Source organism: Arvicanthis niloticus, chromosome 23 (genome assembly GCF_011762505.2).
Source record: "Arvicanthis niloticus isolate mArvNil1 chromosome 23, mArvNil1.pat.X, whole genome shotgun sequence".
Taxonomy (NCBI): Eukaryota; Metazoa; Chordata; class Mammalia; order Rodentia; family Muridae; genus Arvicanthis; species Arvicanthis niloticus.
Window position 1 is genome coordinate 13314797 of NC_133430.1, and position 16959 is coordinate 13331755.

At 45.0% G+C, this 16959-nt stretch overlaps 1 protein-coding gene across 2 annotated transcripts in view; it reads left to right on the forward strand.

Annotated features, from left to right (window-relative positions):
* Positions 1-16959, forward strand: part of Atg2b (autophagy related 2B) — a 66668-nt gene that overhangs the window by 29611 nt on the left and 20098 nt on the right. For both annotated transcript variants that reach the window (XM_076921258.1, XM_076921259.1), the window contains exons 15-30: positions 649-922; positions 2290-2392; positions 2637-2832; positions 3378-3520; positions 5216-5373; positions 5678-5850; positions 6350-6500; positions 7910-8109; positions 8259-8339; positions 9713-9819; positions 10284-10376; positions 10813-10883; positions 11310-11386; positions 11855-12025; positions 14749-14890; positions 16670-16872. In XM_076921258.1, the coding sequence (XP_076777373.1) occupies positions 649-922; positions 2290-2392; positions 2637-2832; positions 3378-3520; positions 5216-5373; positions 5678-5850; positions 6350-6500; positions 7910-8109; positions 8259-8339; positions 9713-9819; positions 10284-10376; positions 10813-10883; positions 11310-11386; positions 11855-12025; positions 14749-14890; positions 16670-16872 (2343 nt within the window). The remainder of the gene's footprint in view (positions 1-648; positions 923-2289; positions 2393-2636; positions 2833-3377; positions 3521-5215; positions 5374-5677; positions 5851-6349; positions 6501-7909; positions 8110-8258; positions 8340-9712; positions 9820-10283; positions 10377-10812; positions 10884-11309; positions 11387-11854; positions 12026-14748; positions 14891-16669; positions 16873-16959) is intronic.

Consider the following 16959-nt stretch of genomic DNA (forward strand, 5'->3'; position numbering starts at 1 on the left):
GTGCTGTGCGAGAGGACCCCACAGTGTAGCCCATGCAGGGCTGCCATGACACGGAGCTTTGTGAGGGGGAGGACATTTTATAGAAAATTAGAAATCAACTTTTGTTTGAATGGATACTTTTGACCATTTCATATAGTAGTGATTTTTAACTGTAGATGTTATGTCTGCTTCTTCCTTCCAGTATCATACTCCCAGAAATAAGACTCAGACTCAAAATATATTTACTAATATCCTGGCTGTATAGCTACATTCTTCTCTAACTAGATTATAATTTAAAGTAACCATATATTCTAATCTACATTCTGCCTCCTGGCTGGTTATCTGTGCTCAGGGACCATGTGTCCGTCTTGTCATATCTTCCCGGGTGAATCTTCCTCACCTGCCACTCTCCCAGAATTCTTTCTGCCTCCTGCATGTCCCACCTATTTCCTGCCTAAGCCATAGGTTATCAGTTATATTATTGACAGGTGCCAAGTCCAGATAGGCATAAGCTATTTTACATTTAACCTTACTGGATTTGTTAACAGGCGAGTTGGTACCTATTCTGTAGTTGATGGTAAACTATGGTTTGTTGTGGGTGCTGTGGCACGTGGGGAGCAGCGATGGTGCATACTGAAATCGTGAGCATGCCTTGTCGTCCTGTTTCAGCACAAGGCTTTCACGGAAGTGTTCCTAGATGACGTGCACAGTCCTGCAAACCGCCGCGTGTCAGTCCAGGTCGCCACCCCAGCTCTGCATCTGTCTGTTCGCTTCCCTATTCCTGATCTTCGATCAGACCAGGAAAGAGGACCCTGGTTTAAGAAGTCACTTCAGAAGGAGACCCTTCATTTAGAATTCACAGATCTGGAGTCTAAGACAGAGTTTGTGGGAGGATCCACCCCAGAACAGACTAAACTGGAACTGACTTTTCGAGAGCTATCTGGTAAGACTGAGCATACCTGTTCAGTGTGTTCACAGAGCAGACCACATGTACAACACTGCTCCTCACAGCACCTAAAATGGCAAAATTGGGAGCACGGTTAGAGAATAGAGCAATAGTCTCCTCCCAGAATTATGTGGAGAGTTTAAAAAAAAAAAAAAAAAAGCAACGCACAATGATTGGCTTGCTTTGGTGACTCTTCTCTGCTGTAGGAATGAGTGTACTAGCTTTTTCTATCATTGTGTACCACTTACCACCGTGTGCAGTAGGGGCTGGGCAGCCTGAGCGCCACTCTGCCGGTCCTGTACATGCAGGTCACACACATACTGACCTTTCCTTTGGATCTCCCTAGCTCACAGTGGTAAGGGCAAACCTGACACCTGAGTCCTTGGTCACCACAGTAACTTCCTTTTGGGGACATCGTGGTAAAATATGACACAAATATGTTCCATTCTTGTCCCTGCAGGTTAGTGAGCAGAGTGTATGAAAACTCTGCCCCTTTCGCTTCTTCCTCTGTCACCAGCTCCCCTCACACCTCTTGGCAGCCAGAGTTTCCCTGGTCTGTTCTGATCTCTGAGTTTGACAGGTTTTTGTTGATATTTAAATGGACATTTGTCAGTGACATTCAGAAGTGGATGTTGACATGCATTCTGCTGTCCCTATTGCTGTCGGCTGCAGCTTTCTGTTTTAGAGGAAGGCTATGAAGGACAGGGAGAAGCCAGTGTGGTAGTTAGCACGCATAGACTAAGTACACACCAAAGTGCTAAGTTAGCCGCACCAGCTTTTCTTTGATCTTTTCTGCCACACTGGAGACTGAATTCGGGGTCTTACACACTGGACAGTTGCTCTACCTCTGAGCTGTATGTATTTTTAAGCTTTTCTTCTGTGAAGAAATAACTGGGGCTAGAGAGATAGCTCAGTGGTTAAGCGAACTTGCTGTAATACCTGAAGACTCAAGTTCAGATACCAATACCTGTATAACAAGCTGAGCATGGTCTCATGTGCCCAAAAGCCGGTAGAAGGTAGTGCCCCAGGCTTGCTGCCTGACAGCTTAGTCAAAAAAAGTGTATGCTCTTGCTGCAAAGGAATACGATGTCGAGAAAGAAGTTACCTGATTCCTCAAATACACACAAGGAAATCATTACCAGTACTTGGTAGTGACTGGACATGTTTTCTGTAGTTGTGTGTCTTACACATGAAATAGTAGTAGTAAGTATTTTATTTGAATAAAAACTGGCATAGTCATACACACATCATGCCTAACACAGGCCACATTAAAGTAGGGACCAATGAGTGAGTGCAGAGCTATGAATGATGTGATCTTCAGCATCTGAGAAGCACATTGCAGTAACGCCATCTTGGTTCCATAGGGTCATTCCAGGAGGAGAAGGGAGGGCCATCTGTCAAGTTTTTCCATGTGTCTGGTGGAGTCGATGGAGACACAGCATCCTCAGATGACTTTGACTGGCCACGGTAAGCACATGTAAGGGTGGAATGGAATTCTTAAAAAGTCAAACTTTGAGTTGGCAAGAATCTACTGCTAATGGCCTTCCTTACTGCATATGCCATGAGGTCTACCTGTCTCTAAGTGGGTTACAGTAGGGATGGCCTTTATCAAATTAACATTTAATCAGTGTTCACTGTGTAAACTTGCCCAAAGTAAATGTGTTGCCATTTATACTTATATCTTGATTTATCAAATTATCTTTGCGATCAGAATGGTACTGAAAATAAATCCACCAGCCATGCATTCCATTTTGGAGAGAATAGCAGCTGAGGAAGAGGAAGAAAATGATGGTCACTACCAGGAGGAAGATGAAGGAGGGGCTCATTCCCTGAAAGATGTGTGCGACCTGAGGCGGCCAGCCCCGTCTCCCTTTTCCTCTCGTAGAGTGATGTTTGAGAATGAGCAGGTAAAGAGAAGCAAGCGGGGCGAGCACTGCAGGGTGGTTATCCCAGCCAGCTATGGAGAATGTTTTCCTGCTTCCTCTCTGCTCCACCCTTCCCTCCCTCTCTCTTCGTGTCTCAGCTTAGTTTTGAACTTGTGACCCTCTTGCTTCCATTTCTGAGTTGTGTGATTACAGCTTGTGCACTACATTTGGCTAGTTCTTTATTTTTAAAAGAGCACTGTAATCCTGATACTTGGGAGGTGGAGGCAGGAGGATTGCGAGTTTGAGAACAGATTGGAAAACATTACAAGAACCTTTCATATAAACAACATTAACATCACGAGCAGCAAGAATTCCCAAACAGCAATAGCAACAACAAAGATAATCTGTGTTTTTATTCTTATTTGTAACTCTTGGTATCTAATTTTCTTGATGTATAGTCTCCCTAGTTAAAGGTTATGCTTTATTTGCTCACATAGTAAATTTTATAGTAATTTAAAAAATGCTGCTACTGTTTTAAACTGTTGCTTCTTTGATGTGCTTTCTCACGTTAGACTGTTGTGTTTTAGATGGTGATGCCGGGAGACCCTGTGGAGATGACAGAGTTTCAGGATAAAGCCATTAGCAATTCACACTATGTGCTGGAGCTTCTGCTACCCAACATCCACCTAACACTGCCCAACAAAAGCTTTTATGAGAAGCTCTATAACAGGCAAGTGTGAGCTGCCCAGGCTACCAGCTCTCCAGCTTCCACACTCTTGCTTGCTTTGATAGTTTTTCATGCTGTTGATGTTGTCTGTGGAGCTGAGTGTCCCAACCTGTGTCAGAAAGAGCCAACACCTCCCCAACAGCCATAACAGCAAGAATAATTCATAAATTGTTTGTACTAGTTTGTCACTCCAGGATTGATAGCTGTTTTCTCTGCATGTCTGTTCTCCTGTGTTGCGGGTGTGTGAAATGCTTACCTCACCAGCTGTAGGCTGCCTGTTGGCTGTGTCAGTGGGCTGCTGGGAAGGGCTGGTTTTCAATGGGGTGAAGAGCATTAGGAGATTTAAGTAGCAGCCAACAGGTACTGACTAGGTTTCTCAGGGTTTTTGTAACAAAAAATTTAATTTATTGTATCTAAATACTCCAACTCATCTACCTAAGAAATACCACCATATTTCTTAGGTAGATGGAATTCTGGGTCACAGACTCTGATGAGTGAGGATACTTCTCATAGCCTGTCACCCCAGTTTGTACATCTGTCAAATGGAGATGGTGCTGGGGCTCAGCCAGCAGGGCCACTTGGAGGATTAAGTCACATCAGCATGAGGCCTGTAGTGAGCTCTTGAGCAACCTCAGGAGCAAGGCAGTGCTTACTTCGTCTCACTGTCTCTAGCTGTAACGAGTTCTCCTTCCCTTTGTCTTCAGAGACCATTGCTTCTGCAGTGGGTTTGTTTGGTGCCAGGTATCCCTGGTGCTAAGTCTTAGGGTCTCCAGGTCTTCCCACTGATCCATGGTAGTAAGTCTTAGGGTACAAGGTACACTTTAGTGCAGTAGTCAGAAGATTTCACATACCAGGCCATTGGCATATAGAAAGAAAATGGTAGCACGTTAAGTTAGGTTTTTGTTTTGTTTTTAAATTATTCATTTATTTTATTTAGATTTAGTGTGTGTGTGTTTGTGTTTATTTATGTGTTTGTATTTGTATGTGTATGTGTGTGTTTGTATATGTTTGTCTTTGTGTGTCTTTGGGAGCTGAGTCTAATTTTGAACACCAGCTTTTCTTCTGCATGGCAGTGTGACTTTGGGGAGATCACTTAAGCTCTAAGTGGTTTCTTCTTCATGGGTAAATTGGGGTAGTGACTCCTGTCTGTCCCTTGGGATTGGTGGGCAGGGACTGTTAAGAGTGTCCCTATAGCAGCTTGCCAAGTGAAAGCTGTCAAGTGCCTGAGCAGTCTTCCTGCTGTTATTTGGGAGTGGTTTTTGTTTTGTTTTGTTTGTTTTTAAAAAAGAGAAGGTCTCACTGTGTAACCCTGGCTGGTGTGGAACTTGCTGTGTAGATCAGGCTGGCCTGAGACTGCTTCTGTCTCTTAGGATTGAAGGCATGCTTCATTACACTTGACTGTGAGCTTTTCTCTTTAGTTAGCTCCCACCTTTGAAGTGTACTTAGCTGTGTGATTAGGGATTTCAGTGTCTTGACATGACTGACACTAGGTGAGTGTCTAATTAGGGTCCAGTCTCAGATTCCTTTCTCTGTTCTTGCTTTCCCATTGAAACCACATAAGTGCTGTTTTAAAGCACCTTCACAGGCTTGTTTTCCATTTCTGTTTGAAATCTTATCTCGCACAGGATCCTGGAAAGTGGGTTCTCCGTCCGTCTCCACTTACAAGTTTCCCGTTCATCTTGTACTTTGTGTCTCTAGGATCTTTAATGATTTGCTGCTCTGGGAGCCAACAGCTCCTTCACCAGTGGAGACACTTGAAAACGTTTCCTATGGCATTGGGCTCTCGGTGGCCAGTCAGCTGATAAACACCTTCAGCAAAGACAGCTTCAGTCCCTTTAAATCTGCAGTTCACTATGGTAATGTATTTTACATTGGTTCTGGTATAAACACCTAATTTATAAGTCTCAGATTTGTTTTCTATTTGTATGCTATACTTTCTTTGGAAATTTCTATGACTTTCTCCATATCTGTGTCTATTCTGACAAGAACCTTGCTTAAGTGTGTAATCTTTGGCATGACCATGTATGTGTTTGAAATTCCCTTGGAGGCCCCTCTTCCTTGTGGTTCTGTCCTGTGTGAAAATGCAGAGTGCTTTTTGATCACTGTAAGCTGCTGTCTTAGCTGTCAGAACCTGTAATAGTAGGTCTTTTCCCTGCATAGATGAAGACAGTGGATCTGAAGAAGAGACTTTGCAGTATTTTTCTGCTGTTGATCCCAACTATCGTTCCCGTAGGAAAAAAAAGTTGGACTCTCAGAACAAGAGCTCTCAGAGCTTCCTCTCAGTGCTTCTGAGCATCAATCATGGACTAATGGCAGTGTTCACTGATGTAAAGGTATGAAGTGGGGCAGAGTTGTGTTAGTGTGGGGGATGGGAGCAGTGTCCAGGATGCCAGAGAACACAGCTACTTTGGGAGCTTTCTCTGCTGATCTACGGCTGGATGTAAGAAGCACCTGCTGGTTCTGCCAGCGAGGGCAGTCATTTGAACTGTTTTCTTCACATTTGAAAAGAGGGTGAAGCACCGATGTTTGTTACAGACGACTTACACAGCACACACAGTAGTCAGTGTTTGTCCCACTGTATCGGATGGCTCAAGAATAACACTGTTTTGTGTGGTATGGAAGATTTTCCTGAGTTAGATTCAGAGTGAGCATGCCAAAACACATTCTTTGTGCATTTAAAGAATGCTTGTTGGGGCCTGAAGCTCAGTGACTAAGAGCCCACCTTCTATGTGCAACTACTGTGTGTTTTAGGTTCTATCTCCAGTACTGAAATTTGACCAAAAGAGAAAAAAAAGTGACTTGTGTTTCTTCTTCCCCTGGTTGTTTTGTTAGCAAGATAATGGAGTTCTGATGGAGAATAAGCATGGTGAATTCTGGTTAGAATTCACTAGCGGCTCGTTCTTCTGCGTGACAAAGTATGAGGGCTTTGATGACAAGCACTACATCTGCTTACATTCCAACAGCCTCAGGCTGTACCACAAAGGTATGGACCAAAAGGCGTTTTTCCTCTCTTCTGTTTGGCAAGTGAATTTCCTATTTGATAAAGACAGTCTCAAGAAGACAACTTTGATGTAAGTTGTATTCTATTGGGAGTTCTGGTTTTGTTACCAAAGTCATACTTATAGATGAAAACTTTTCTGTTTGTTTTGAGACAAGAGCTCACTGTATAGCCAACACTGGTCCTGAACTTGAGATTATACTGCCTCAGCCTCCCAAGTTCTAGGATTGTAAGTACACACTACCTCTACCTTACAAATTTTGAGTAGTTGCCTGAATTACTCTGTGAATAGTCAACGATGGGAAAGTCTTGTTTTCCTAGCACTGTAGAATCTTTGTTTTTCCTTGTGAGGTTTTGCTCTCAGTTACCAACATTGGCAAAGAGAAGCAGGTTGTTGCTGCCATGCTGGCTTTTGACCCCATGCCACCAGAACCATGCCAGGTTCTTTGGGGATCTCTGCAAGCACAGTGACCAGTAGAGTAATTGTTGGCGTGAGGCAAGAAGAGAGTCTAGTTCAACACACATCAGTAGCCAGAGTTGGTTCAAACTTCAGAGTCTGACACCAGGGAGTTTATTTGAGGCATATTTCAATACAGCATAATTTGGAACAGTCTCCTGCTGTAACACAACCCTGTGTACACAATGAGGTATAGTTATACTGAAACATTTCTCAAAGTACATGTCATTTCTTCTATGAAGAAGGCTTGTATAGATAGACCACATGTGCCATCTTAAGGGGCTGAGGAGGATCTGGTCTTAGTCATGCAGATAGTGCAGAAGTCACCCACCTCCAGTTCTGTTTGTAAGAGTCTGGGGAGCCGTGTATGGCCTGGCCTTACAGGTGGCATAGGAGTCACCAGACTATCCACTGGCTCCATTTCTAGCCTCCTGGGCAGAAAACAGGTTCTATATCTCTTCCTTTGAAGAGACAGTCCTGTATGTTTAACATTCCTGGTTTTCTAGTGGTTGTCTGTGAGTATTAGGACCTCTGTGCCTCCAACAGGGTTCAAAGGAACACAGGCTTGTCCTGGAAATGATGTTAGAAATGCTCTGAATCTCAGATGTGTCTGGTAGTGAGCTGCCACAGTGGACATTATGTCCCTGATCTGAGATGGGGTACAGAGCACAGGTGAACCAGAACCGTGCATGAATGACCTTGAACCTGTTGTCTGAGGAGCACACAATACAAAAAGGAGTTCTGTCCAGAACTGTGCTCCTTCCCTAATATCTCATTTAATGTATGTGATCATTCCCTACAAAATCCCAGCGACTTCTGATTCTGAGCATTTTGGGTAAAGCATACTCAGCCTGCACAGAGATTCTGCTGTGAGCTGTGAAAGGCAGAACAATAGCGGAACTAATTTCTTGGTATTTGTATCTCAATGTGTATCTAGGCATAGTGGATGGAGCCATTCTCCCTACAGAGACGCGCTTGCCCTCTTCCACCCGCCCACACTGGTTGGAACCTACAATTTATTCCTCTGAGGAAGATGGCCTCATCCGAGCTGCCTCAGATGGGGTTGGGGGAGACAATTTGAATATGCTGTCAGTCGCAGTGAAGATCCTGTCTGATAAATCCGAGTCCAACACGAAGGTGTGTGCCTTACACTGCTGTCTACGCTTACTGATTTGCTTGCTCCCCAGTGCTGACTGTACCAGGGGCAACACCTTTGTTTTCTTGGGAAAACTTGAGTTGGGGATTCTGTGGATTAATGTGGTTCTTTGTATTGTCCTGTGGTGCAGGAGTTCCTTGTGGCTGTGGGGCTGAAAGGAGCCACTCTACAGCACAGGGTGCTGCCCGCCGGACTCAGCTGGCATGAACAGGTAAGAGCTGCCACCGGTCACATCCTTTTAATAGCATTTATAAGTCATGACAACCAGAAGGCAGGTGACTCTTTCCTGAAAGTGCAGTCCCTATGGCTTCTCAGTGTCAGAGTTGTTGTTAGATTGGTTACAAAAAGGAGTACCTGCGAAATGCCCAGCCTGGAGGAGCAGCCAGTGGCACTGAGTGCTGTGAACCAAAGTTAGGGTTAAAACCAGAGTTAGGGTTTTTGTCTGCCTGCCTGCCTGCCTACCTACCTACCTACCTACTTATTTTTTCTATGCTTGGGACTAAATCCACATACAGGCTGAGTGTTCTACTGTCCATTAGAACACAAAGCCTTGCGTTGAACCCCAGCAGCACATAAATGCAGCGAACATCCAGGACATAGAGTTACAGAAGCCGAGGATGACCCTGAAGTTCCTATTTCCTTAGCTCTAACTCCTGAGGAAACCAGAGTTTTGAAAAGTAATCTTCAACAACATTAGTTCTTTCCAAGAATTGTTCTGAATAATATGTCAATTGTATTATTATGCATACTTTTTAATTTCTTTCTTTTTTTGTTGTTTTGTTGTGTGTGTGTGTTTCAAGACAGGGTTTCTCTGTGTAGCCCTGGCTGTCCTCGAACTCAGAAATCCGCCTGCCTCTGCCTTGCAAGTGCTGGGACTAAAGGCGTGCGCCACCACCACCTGGGACTTTTTAATTTCATTAGATAAGACTTTCTCCCATGCAGGTACTGAGTACCAACCAGTCTAGCCCTGTTTAGCTTCCAAGACTGGAGGAGATTGAAAGTGTCTAAGGTGGCATTACCACAAACGTAAGATGGATTTCTAAGGTGTCTGTGGCATTCAGTTATTGGGTGTGACTCTCCATTCCAAGTTCTAGTTTAGCAAGTACTTTAGCCTTGTAATTGTGTTACTTCAGGGGCACAGCATCAGGCTGTGGTAAGCACACACAGTAAGACATCAGGCTGTGGTAAGCACACACATAGTAAGACATCAGCCTGTGGTAAGCGCACACAGTAAGACATCAGCCTGTGGTAAGCGCACACAGTAAGACATCAGCCTGTGGTAAGCGCACACAGTAAGACATCAGCCTGTGGTAAGCGCACACAGTAAGACATCAGCCTGTGGTAAGCGCACACAGTAAGACATCAGCCTGTGGTAAGCACACACAGTAAGAAGGCTGTTATAGGCAGGTCAGTGCATCTCTCCTTTTCCTTGGCATCCCTGTCACCCACACACTTTCAAAATGAACTCTTTCAGGACAGTGTTTTCTTATAGCATCTTAAGGCACTCTGTTACATATTTGTTACATGTATTCTAGCAGAATGTTATTTCTTTTAAAGCAGGTATTTATGTTTTTGTGACTATAGATTTTAAACTTCTTGAATATTGCTGATGAACCTGTTTTGGGATATAACCCTCCAACTTCATTTACAACTTTCCACGTCCATCTCTGGAGTTGTGCACTTGATTACAGGTGAGTCCATGAATGGAATGAAGGACAGTTTTATTTAAAACACACTGATCTTAGAGCCACCAACCCTGATAACCTGAGTTCATTTCCTGGGGTCTGTATCACGGAAGGAAAGCACCAATTCCCCCAATCTGTCCTTTGGCTTCTACACATGCACCACACAGCCACATGCACACGTATGGAAAGAAAGATAGTGTAATCAAAATTAAATAATTCTGCCTGCTGTGGGGTTGCATACTTGTAATTCTAATACTTACCATCTTAGTAGATTCCACATCTTAGGTAAGAAGAACAAAGATTTGAAGCCAGTTTGGGTTCCATAGTGAGGTCCTGTCACAAAAAAAATGTACCTAAGGAAACAAAGCAGAAGCCTGCAGCCATCCCACAGTTGAGTGGTTGAGGTTGGAGGTGTGTTTGGAAGGGTCCTGTGGCATCAGGCTGGTGTCTGCTGCTTGTCTTTTCTGCAGGCCCCTTCACCTGCCAGTCCGGTCTCTTCTCACTGTCGAGACGTTCAGCATCTCCAGCAGCGTTGCCTGGGACAAGTCTTCCTCCACTCTCAGGTGCCTGTGGCCTTGACCCACAGCGGCTGCTGTTCAAACGCATCAGCTGGGGATACTGGGCTCCCTTACCCAAACTGCCGCCTGAAATCAGCCCAGTCTGGACCACTTAGTCATCCTTCCTCAGGGCTCCTCCTCAGGGCTGTGCTCCTCTGTTCCTCTCACTGTCGTGTTTCCACTTTTGGGGAGGACGGCACCCCAACACTCTCAGGTGGCTATTTAGGCCCTTTGATTGGTTTCCCAGTACCAGATGTGTGTTACCTCTGAAATGGAAACCAACAAGTGGCCCAAAAGCCTAAATGTATTGGCACCTTCATGTGTTTTGGGTCACACAGGCTTGCGGGCGAGGGACACCGCGCATGGCACAGTGAGGTGCTGATGGACGGTGCTGTGCTTCTACTCAGACTCAATTTTTCAGATGCTGTTTCTCTCTTTCCAGAATCATCATGGACGAGGCTGCTTTACACCTGTCGGACAAGTGTAACACTGTCACTGTAAACCTGAATAGAGGTGAATTCAAAACAAACTCTGGGGTGGATGACTGCTGCTGAAACGCGTGGGAATGTATTAAAGCAGTTTTAGTATGAAGTGACTTTGGAAAGGTCGGCTCTTACTGGAGAACTTGTAACAGATGGTGGAATGTGTAATGTTTGCAACATCTTCAGAGTTTTCAGTTTGAGAGTGTAATGTGCTAATGGTGTTAGCTATGTATTTCTCTATAGTCTAAATATCTATTTAATATTTAGTCATCTGCTGTAGCTAAAATTACGTGAGGTGTCACATGAAGTCACAGTGGGGTGGTAGGGTTAGCCTGCCAGTACCTCTCACACTACAAATTTTGAGCATGGGCCGTGCATGAACTTTAAACAAAGGTTAGGTTTTGATTGGATAAGTAGTTTTTAAAAACACTACAATAAATATTGTATTAAATTTTAGATTATGTTCGTGTGATGGACATGGGACTTTTAGAGCTGACCATAACTGCAGTAAAATCAGATTCTGATGGAGAACAGGTCAGTTGTAATAAGTGGAAATTTTTTATTTAAATCCTATTTTTAAAAGATAAAAAAAATGATGTATTAGAACATATTTTTTCCTACCCAATTTCAGTCAAAATGTTTGGAAACTAGATTAAGTACCTTCTATGTAACAAGACAAATGAGTATATATTTTATCTCAGATTTATTTTGTATATGAATGTTTTGCCTACATGTATTTATGTGTACCATGTGTGTGCCTGCTACCTGCAAATGTCAGAAGAGGGTGTCAGACCCCTAGACCTGGACTTACAGGCAGTTGTGAGCTGGCTTGTGGGTGCTGGGGATTGTCTCCGGTCATTTGCAGAATCATCAAGTGCTCATAATGTCTGACTGTATCTCCAGCCCATGGATGTGTATTTTAGTTCCTGTGACCCTGTAGAGGAACTTGGTGACTCTTGTCTACAAAAAGTGTCTGTCATTTTCTCCCTGTGCCCTGCCCAGACTGAGCCCCGCTTTGAGTTGCACTGTTCCAGTGACGTCGTCCACATCAGAACATGTTCAGACTCATGCGCTGCGCTGATGAATCTCATTCAGTATGTCGCAAGTTACGGGGACTTACATGCACCTCCCAAAGCAGAGATGAAGCCTGGAGCCCCTCAGAGAAAGCCGAAGGTACAGTGAAGGCACCCATCCCACTGACATCACTCACTGGGAGCTCCGAGTCTGTCTGGAAGCCGATTCCTGAGTCGCCCTTCACTATAAGAAGCCATTCTACTGCCCGCTCTTGGTTTTAGAACATTAATCTCGGCCGACATAATTCTTTTTCGATTCTGATTCTTTTCCTCTGTTCTTAGGGAAGAAAAGAAGCTGTGTTAGAATGCTGCAGGCAGCTAGATTAGATGGCGGACAGCCACTGCCTTCCCGTGAGCAGGGAGACTTCCTTCTGCAGCGTGTCTGCCCTGCTCTCTGAGGACTCTCTGCAGCTTCTTCTGTGAGCTGCCTCTCCCTCCATTGCAGCCCAGTGAGGGGAGGCTGCCTGTTAGCTGTCTCTGGTGCTCACACCTGGACCACTTGAGGATTTCCCTGGTTAGCAGGAGAAACAGCAGGTGTCCCTATTTCAGTTTTAGGCCACTGCTTGCTTATGCCCAGTGTCCCCATTCTGATGTCTTGTCTCAACTTATTTTGATGATTTTATTTTGCAGTGCTATTCTTTACAGCCTTTTTGTGAACAGAATCCTCGGTCTCCTCAGGACCTGTTGAGATTGGTCAGAGTTCTGTTAGCAAGGGTCTGACTGGCACTGCAAGCTTGTTAGTTAGGTCAGCCTGCTCTTCCTTTCTGGTTCTCCTGTTCCCATAGACACACCTCTACTATCTGCTGTTCTTAAAGATACTGTCCAGTTTGTGAAAGATACTTACGGCTTGCATCTTTCCATTTCAGAGCTGTGCTCACATTTGGGGAGCACTGCCTGGGTTTAATGAATCTAGTTACCAACCAATGGAGAAGTGGGGGAGCAGAGCCTTGTGCATCCCCATTCAGATTCCCTCCTGTTTATATTCCCGCTGTGTTTAAGAGTCCAAGAAAGGAGGCCCTGACCTACAGGGGCAGCAGGAGGATTTGAGTGGATGACACTTCCTCAGGGATCCCTGGCTGCACAGCAGGGTGTAAAGCACCCACCCCCCATTCTCTGTTCCTGAGCTATGTTTATGTTTATTCGGATTTGTTGGTAGCTATGGGAGTGATGATTATTACACTGAAAGCTCACTGCTGTGCAGAATGTAAACCGTGAGTGTAAACCATGAGTGTGGACTGCTGACATCTGCAGTGTGAGTGTAAACCATGAGTGTGACTGCTGACGTCTGCAGTGTGAGTGTAAACCATGAGTGTGGACTGCTGACATCTGCAGTGTGAGTGTAAACCATGAGTGTGACTGCTGACGTCTGCAGTGTGAGTGTAAACCATGAGTGTGGACTGCTGATGTGTGCAGCGTGAGTGTAAACCATGAGTGTGGACTGCTGATGTGTGCAGCGTGAGTGTAAACCATGAGTGTGGACTGCTCCTGATGTGTGCAGCGTGAGTGTAAACCATGAGTGTGGACTGCTCCTCATGTGTACAGCGTGAGTGTAAACCATGAGTGTGGACTGCTCCTGATGTGTGCAGCGTGAGTGTAAACCATGAGTGTGGACTGCTCCTGATGTGTGCAGCGTGAGTGTAAACCATGAGTGTGGACTGCTCCTGATGTGTGCAGCGTGAGTGTAAACCATGAGTGTGGACTGCTCCTCATGTGTACAGCGTGAGTGTAAACCATGAGTGTGGACTGCTCCTGATGTGTGCAGCGTGAGTGTAAACCATGAGTGTGGACTGCTCCTGATGTGTGCAGCGTGAGTGTAAACCATGAGTGTGGACTGCTCCTGATGTGTGCAGCGTGAGTGTAAACCATGAGTGTGGACTGCTCCTGATGTGTGCAGCGTGAGTGTAAACCATGAGTGTGGACTGCTCCTGATGTGTGCAGCGTGAGTGTAAACCATGAGTGTGGACTGCTCCTGATGTGTGCAGCGTGAGTGTAAGCCATGAGTGTGGACTGCTGATGTGTGCAGCGTGAGTATAAACCATTAGTGTGGACTGTGCCTGATGTCTGTAACCATGTGGTCACAGACAGCTCTCCTGCCCTCTGCTCTACTCCCATGCCATGTACTCAGTGGCTTGCCCATCTCCTCTGAAAAGAATATTTTCAGATGGTGTCTTAGTTAGGGTTTCAGTGCTATGAAGAGACACCATGACCATAGCAACTCTTATAAAGGAAAACCTTTAACTGGAACTGGCTTATAGTTCTGAGGTTTAGTCCATTATCATCAAGGCAGGAAACATGGCAGTGTGCAGGCAGACATGGTGCTGGAGGAGCTGAGAGTTCTATATCTTTTTGGTTTTCCTAATTTATTTTTATTTAATGTTCACTGGTGTTTGCCTGCCCATGCTGTCTATGTGAGGATGTCAGAAGTTCTGGAACTGGAGTTACAGACAGGTTGAGCTGCCATGTTAGTGCTGGGAATTGAACCCAGGTTCTCTAGAGCAGTCAGGGCTCCTAACTGCTGAACCATCTCTCCAGCCCTGAGTTCTACACCTTGACCCACAGGCAGCAGGAGACCGCATGGCACACCCACTCCAACAAGGCCACACCTCCTAATAAATAGTGCCATTCCCTATGGGGCCATGCATTCAAACACATTAGTCTGTAGGGGGCCATACCTATTCAAACCACCACAGTTGGGTTTGGTTTTGTTTAAGAAATGTCTTTGTTTCCCAGGCTGGCCATATGTACCTGGATCCCTGTGGTCCTCTTGCTGCCGCCAGGAATGTAGTTGGCTTCACCTATTTTTAACTATGCTTTTGGTTGTAGGTAGATTCCAGCACTCGGTCATCTTCACATGGTCCAGTGCTTCCGGAAGCGGAACAGCAGATTTTACGGGACCTGATGAGTGACGCCATGGAGGAGGTTGATCTGCAGCAGACCTCCGCCCCTGTCGAACCGCAGGCTAATGGTGAGGAGGGCTTTTCCTGGGAGTGCTGCTAGGGTAGAGATGTCATATCGTCTGTGTTCTCGTAACATTTCCAGTCAGGAACTTGGTAAAGGCTCATGTGGATCTGTGGTGTGCAGCAGCAGTCAGCTCATGTCTACTGTTCCCTGCAAGAACCAGTCATCGGGGAAAGGCACTACTGCGGAGTGATTGAGAAATGACATGAAACAGACTCAGAACGTGGATTGGAAGTCACAGGAGTCTAGTGAAAACAGGCTAGCTGGCTGTGAAGGGGGGCGGGTGCACCTTGGCAAGTCATAGGTTTGTCTGCACTAGAATACAGAGGAAGGTGTGTGCAATTTGTACATACCTATCTCAGTAAAGTTGGAAAAGCATGGAGGGACCAAATGAATGAAGTGCCTGAAAGCCACATGAAAGCATTTACAGATCTTAAAGCATCCTGTCTGTTCCTCTGATAGCATGAACATAGTTGTTTCTATGTTTTGTTTTGAAATAGGGTCTCTCTATATAAATCCTGGCTGTCCTGGAACTTACTTTGTGTGGACCAGGCTGACCTGGAGCTCAGAGATCCTTCTGTCTCCACCTCCTGAGTGCTGAAATTAAAAGCATATACTACAGTGCCTGGTGGGGAACCTTGTTAATTCTAAATTCAGTAAACCTTAATTTTAAAATAACACTTGATGGAGCTGGGGATGGTGGTACTTGCCTGTGAACCCAGTGGACAGGAGACAGAGGCAGTGTCAGGAACTCACGGGCAGCCTTGCCTATAGATAGTGAGTGTAAGGCCAGCCTGTGCTGAACACAGCTTGAGAAGATACATGGCATTATAAAACATTTTACATTAAATGTTGCATTCATTGAGTTTAGGGTAGATTATAACTTAAGAGTACGAGCTAAGCTTCCAGCTTCCTGTGTACTCTATAGCAGCTGTGGCTAGTAGGAAGGGACCCTGCTCTCATATTATAGATGAGTTTTCATTAAGCACTGGTTGGTGAGGGAGCAGGGTGGGCAGGGCTAGTGGCAGTGTTCAATGTTTGTCCAAAAGTCTTAAGGCCAAAGCACGGACTTAGGCATTTTTATATTCTTCCTCCCATGTCAGTATTTGGTTTACATGAATAGACAGAATGGATAACTCTACTAAGTAGTATAAAACGTTCTAGTACAGATTTTTGGTATACATGGTATCTTCTGTGAATTTCATTTTAAAAGCTACATGGGAACAAGTGTCCAGCATGGGTTTCTGGAGCCCAGGAATCAGCTCAGCCTTCCCTAAGCAGAGAGTCCTGTAGTTTTAGGGTGAGGGTCTGCTACTGTAATCTTTTTTCTTTCCCTTAGCAATTTTGCTCAAGGAGTTTCCAAGATTGAACTCTATGGACACTTTTCAGTTTCTTCTACCTACAAGACAGAATCCTGGCCAAGTCAAAAGCCAGTTAATGGGAGCCAGACATAGCTGAATGCTTGAGCTTCTCTAGCATGGAATAACTGGGAAGGAACTGTCCCTTTCTTGACGCTGTCATTCATTTTCTTCATAGAGAACTTAAACTTGGTTATCAGTCCCTTGTTTGTGCTGTTGAGGTATCTCTGCGCCTTGCTGAGGTGTTTTGGGGGAGTTAGTTCAGCCCTCCCTAAGCCCCAGCTTCACAGAGCTGTGGTAAGAAGTAGAGAAGGCTATTATAAGAAATATGTACAGTTACATAGCTGAGAGCACTCAGCATCTGCCCCTGGTTAAGAGACCTTTGTTGTGTCTCAGAGAGGGCTGGATGTTCCTGTCTTCCCGTCTAGGTGTCTTGGATGAAAAGTCTCACACTCAGGAGCCATGCTGCTCAGACCTCTTCCTGTTCCCAGATGAGAGTGGGAATGTGTCCCAGGAGTCCAGCCCTGCCTACCCATCGCTCACTCACCACTTGATCAGTGACACGGTGACAGGTGCAACCACTGAAAACGATGACTTCTGTATTCTTTTTGCACCAAAAGCAGCCGTCCAGGTAATAAACTGATAGCACAGTTACAAATTAAGTAGACCAAAGGCATTTGCAGATCTTTTGAATCTGTAATTCTTCTCACTTCAAAAT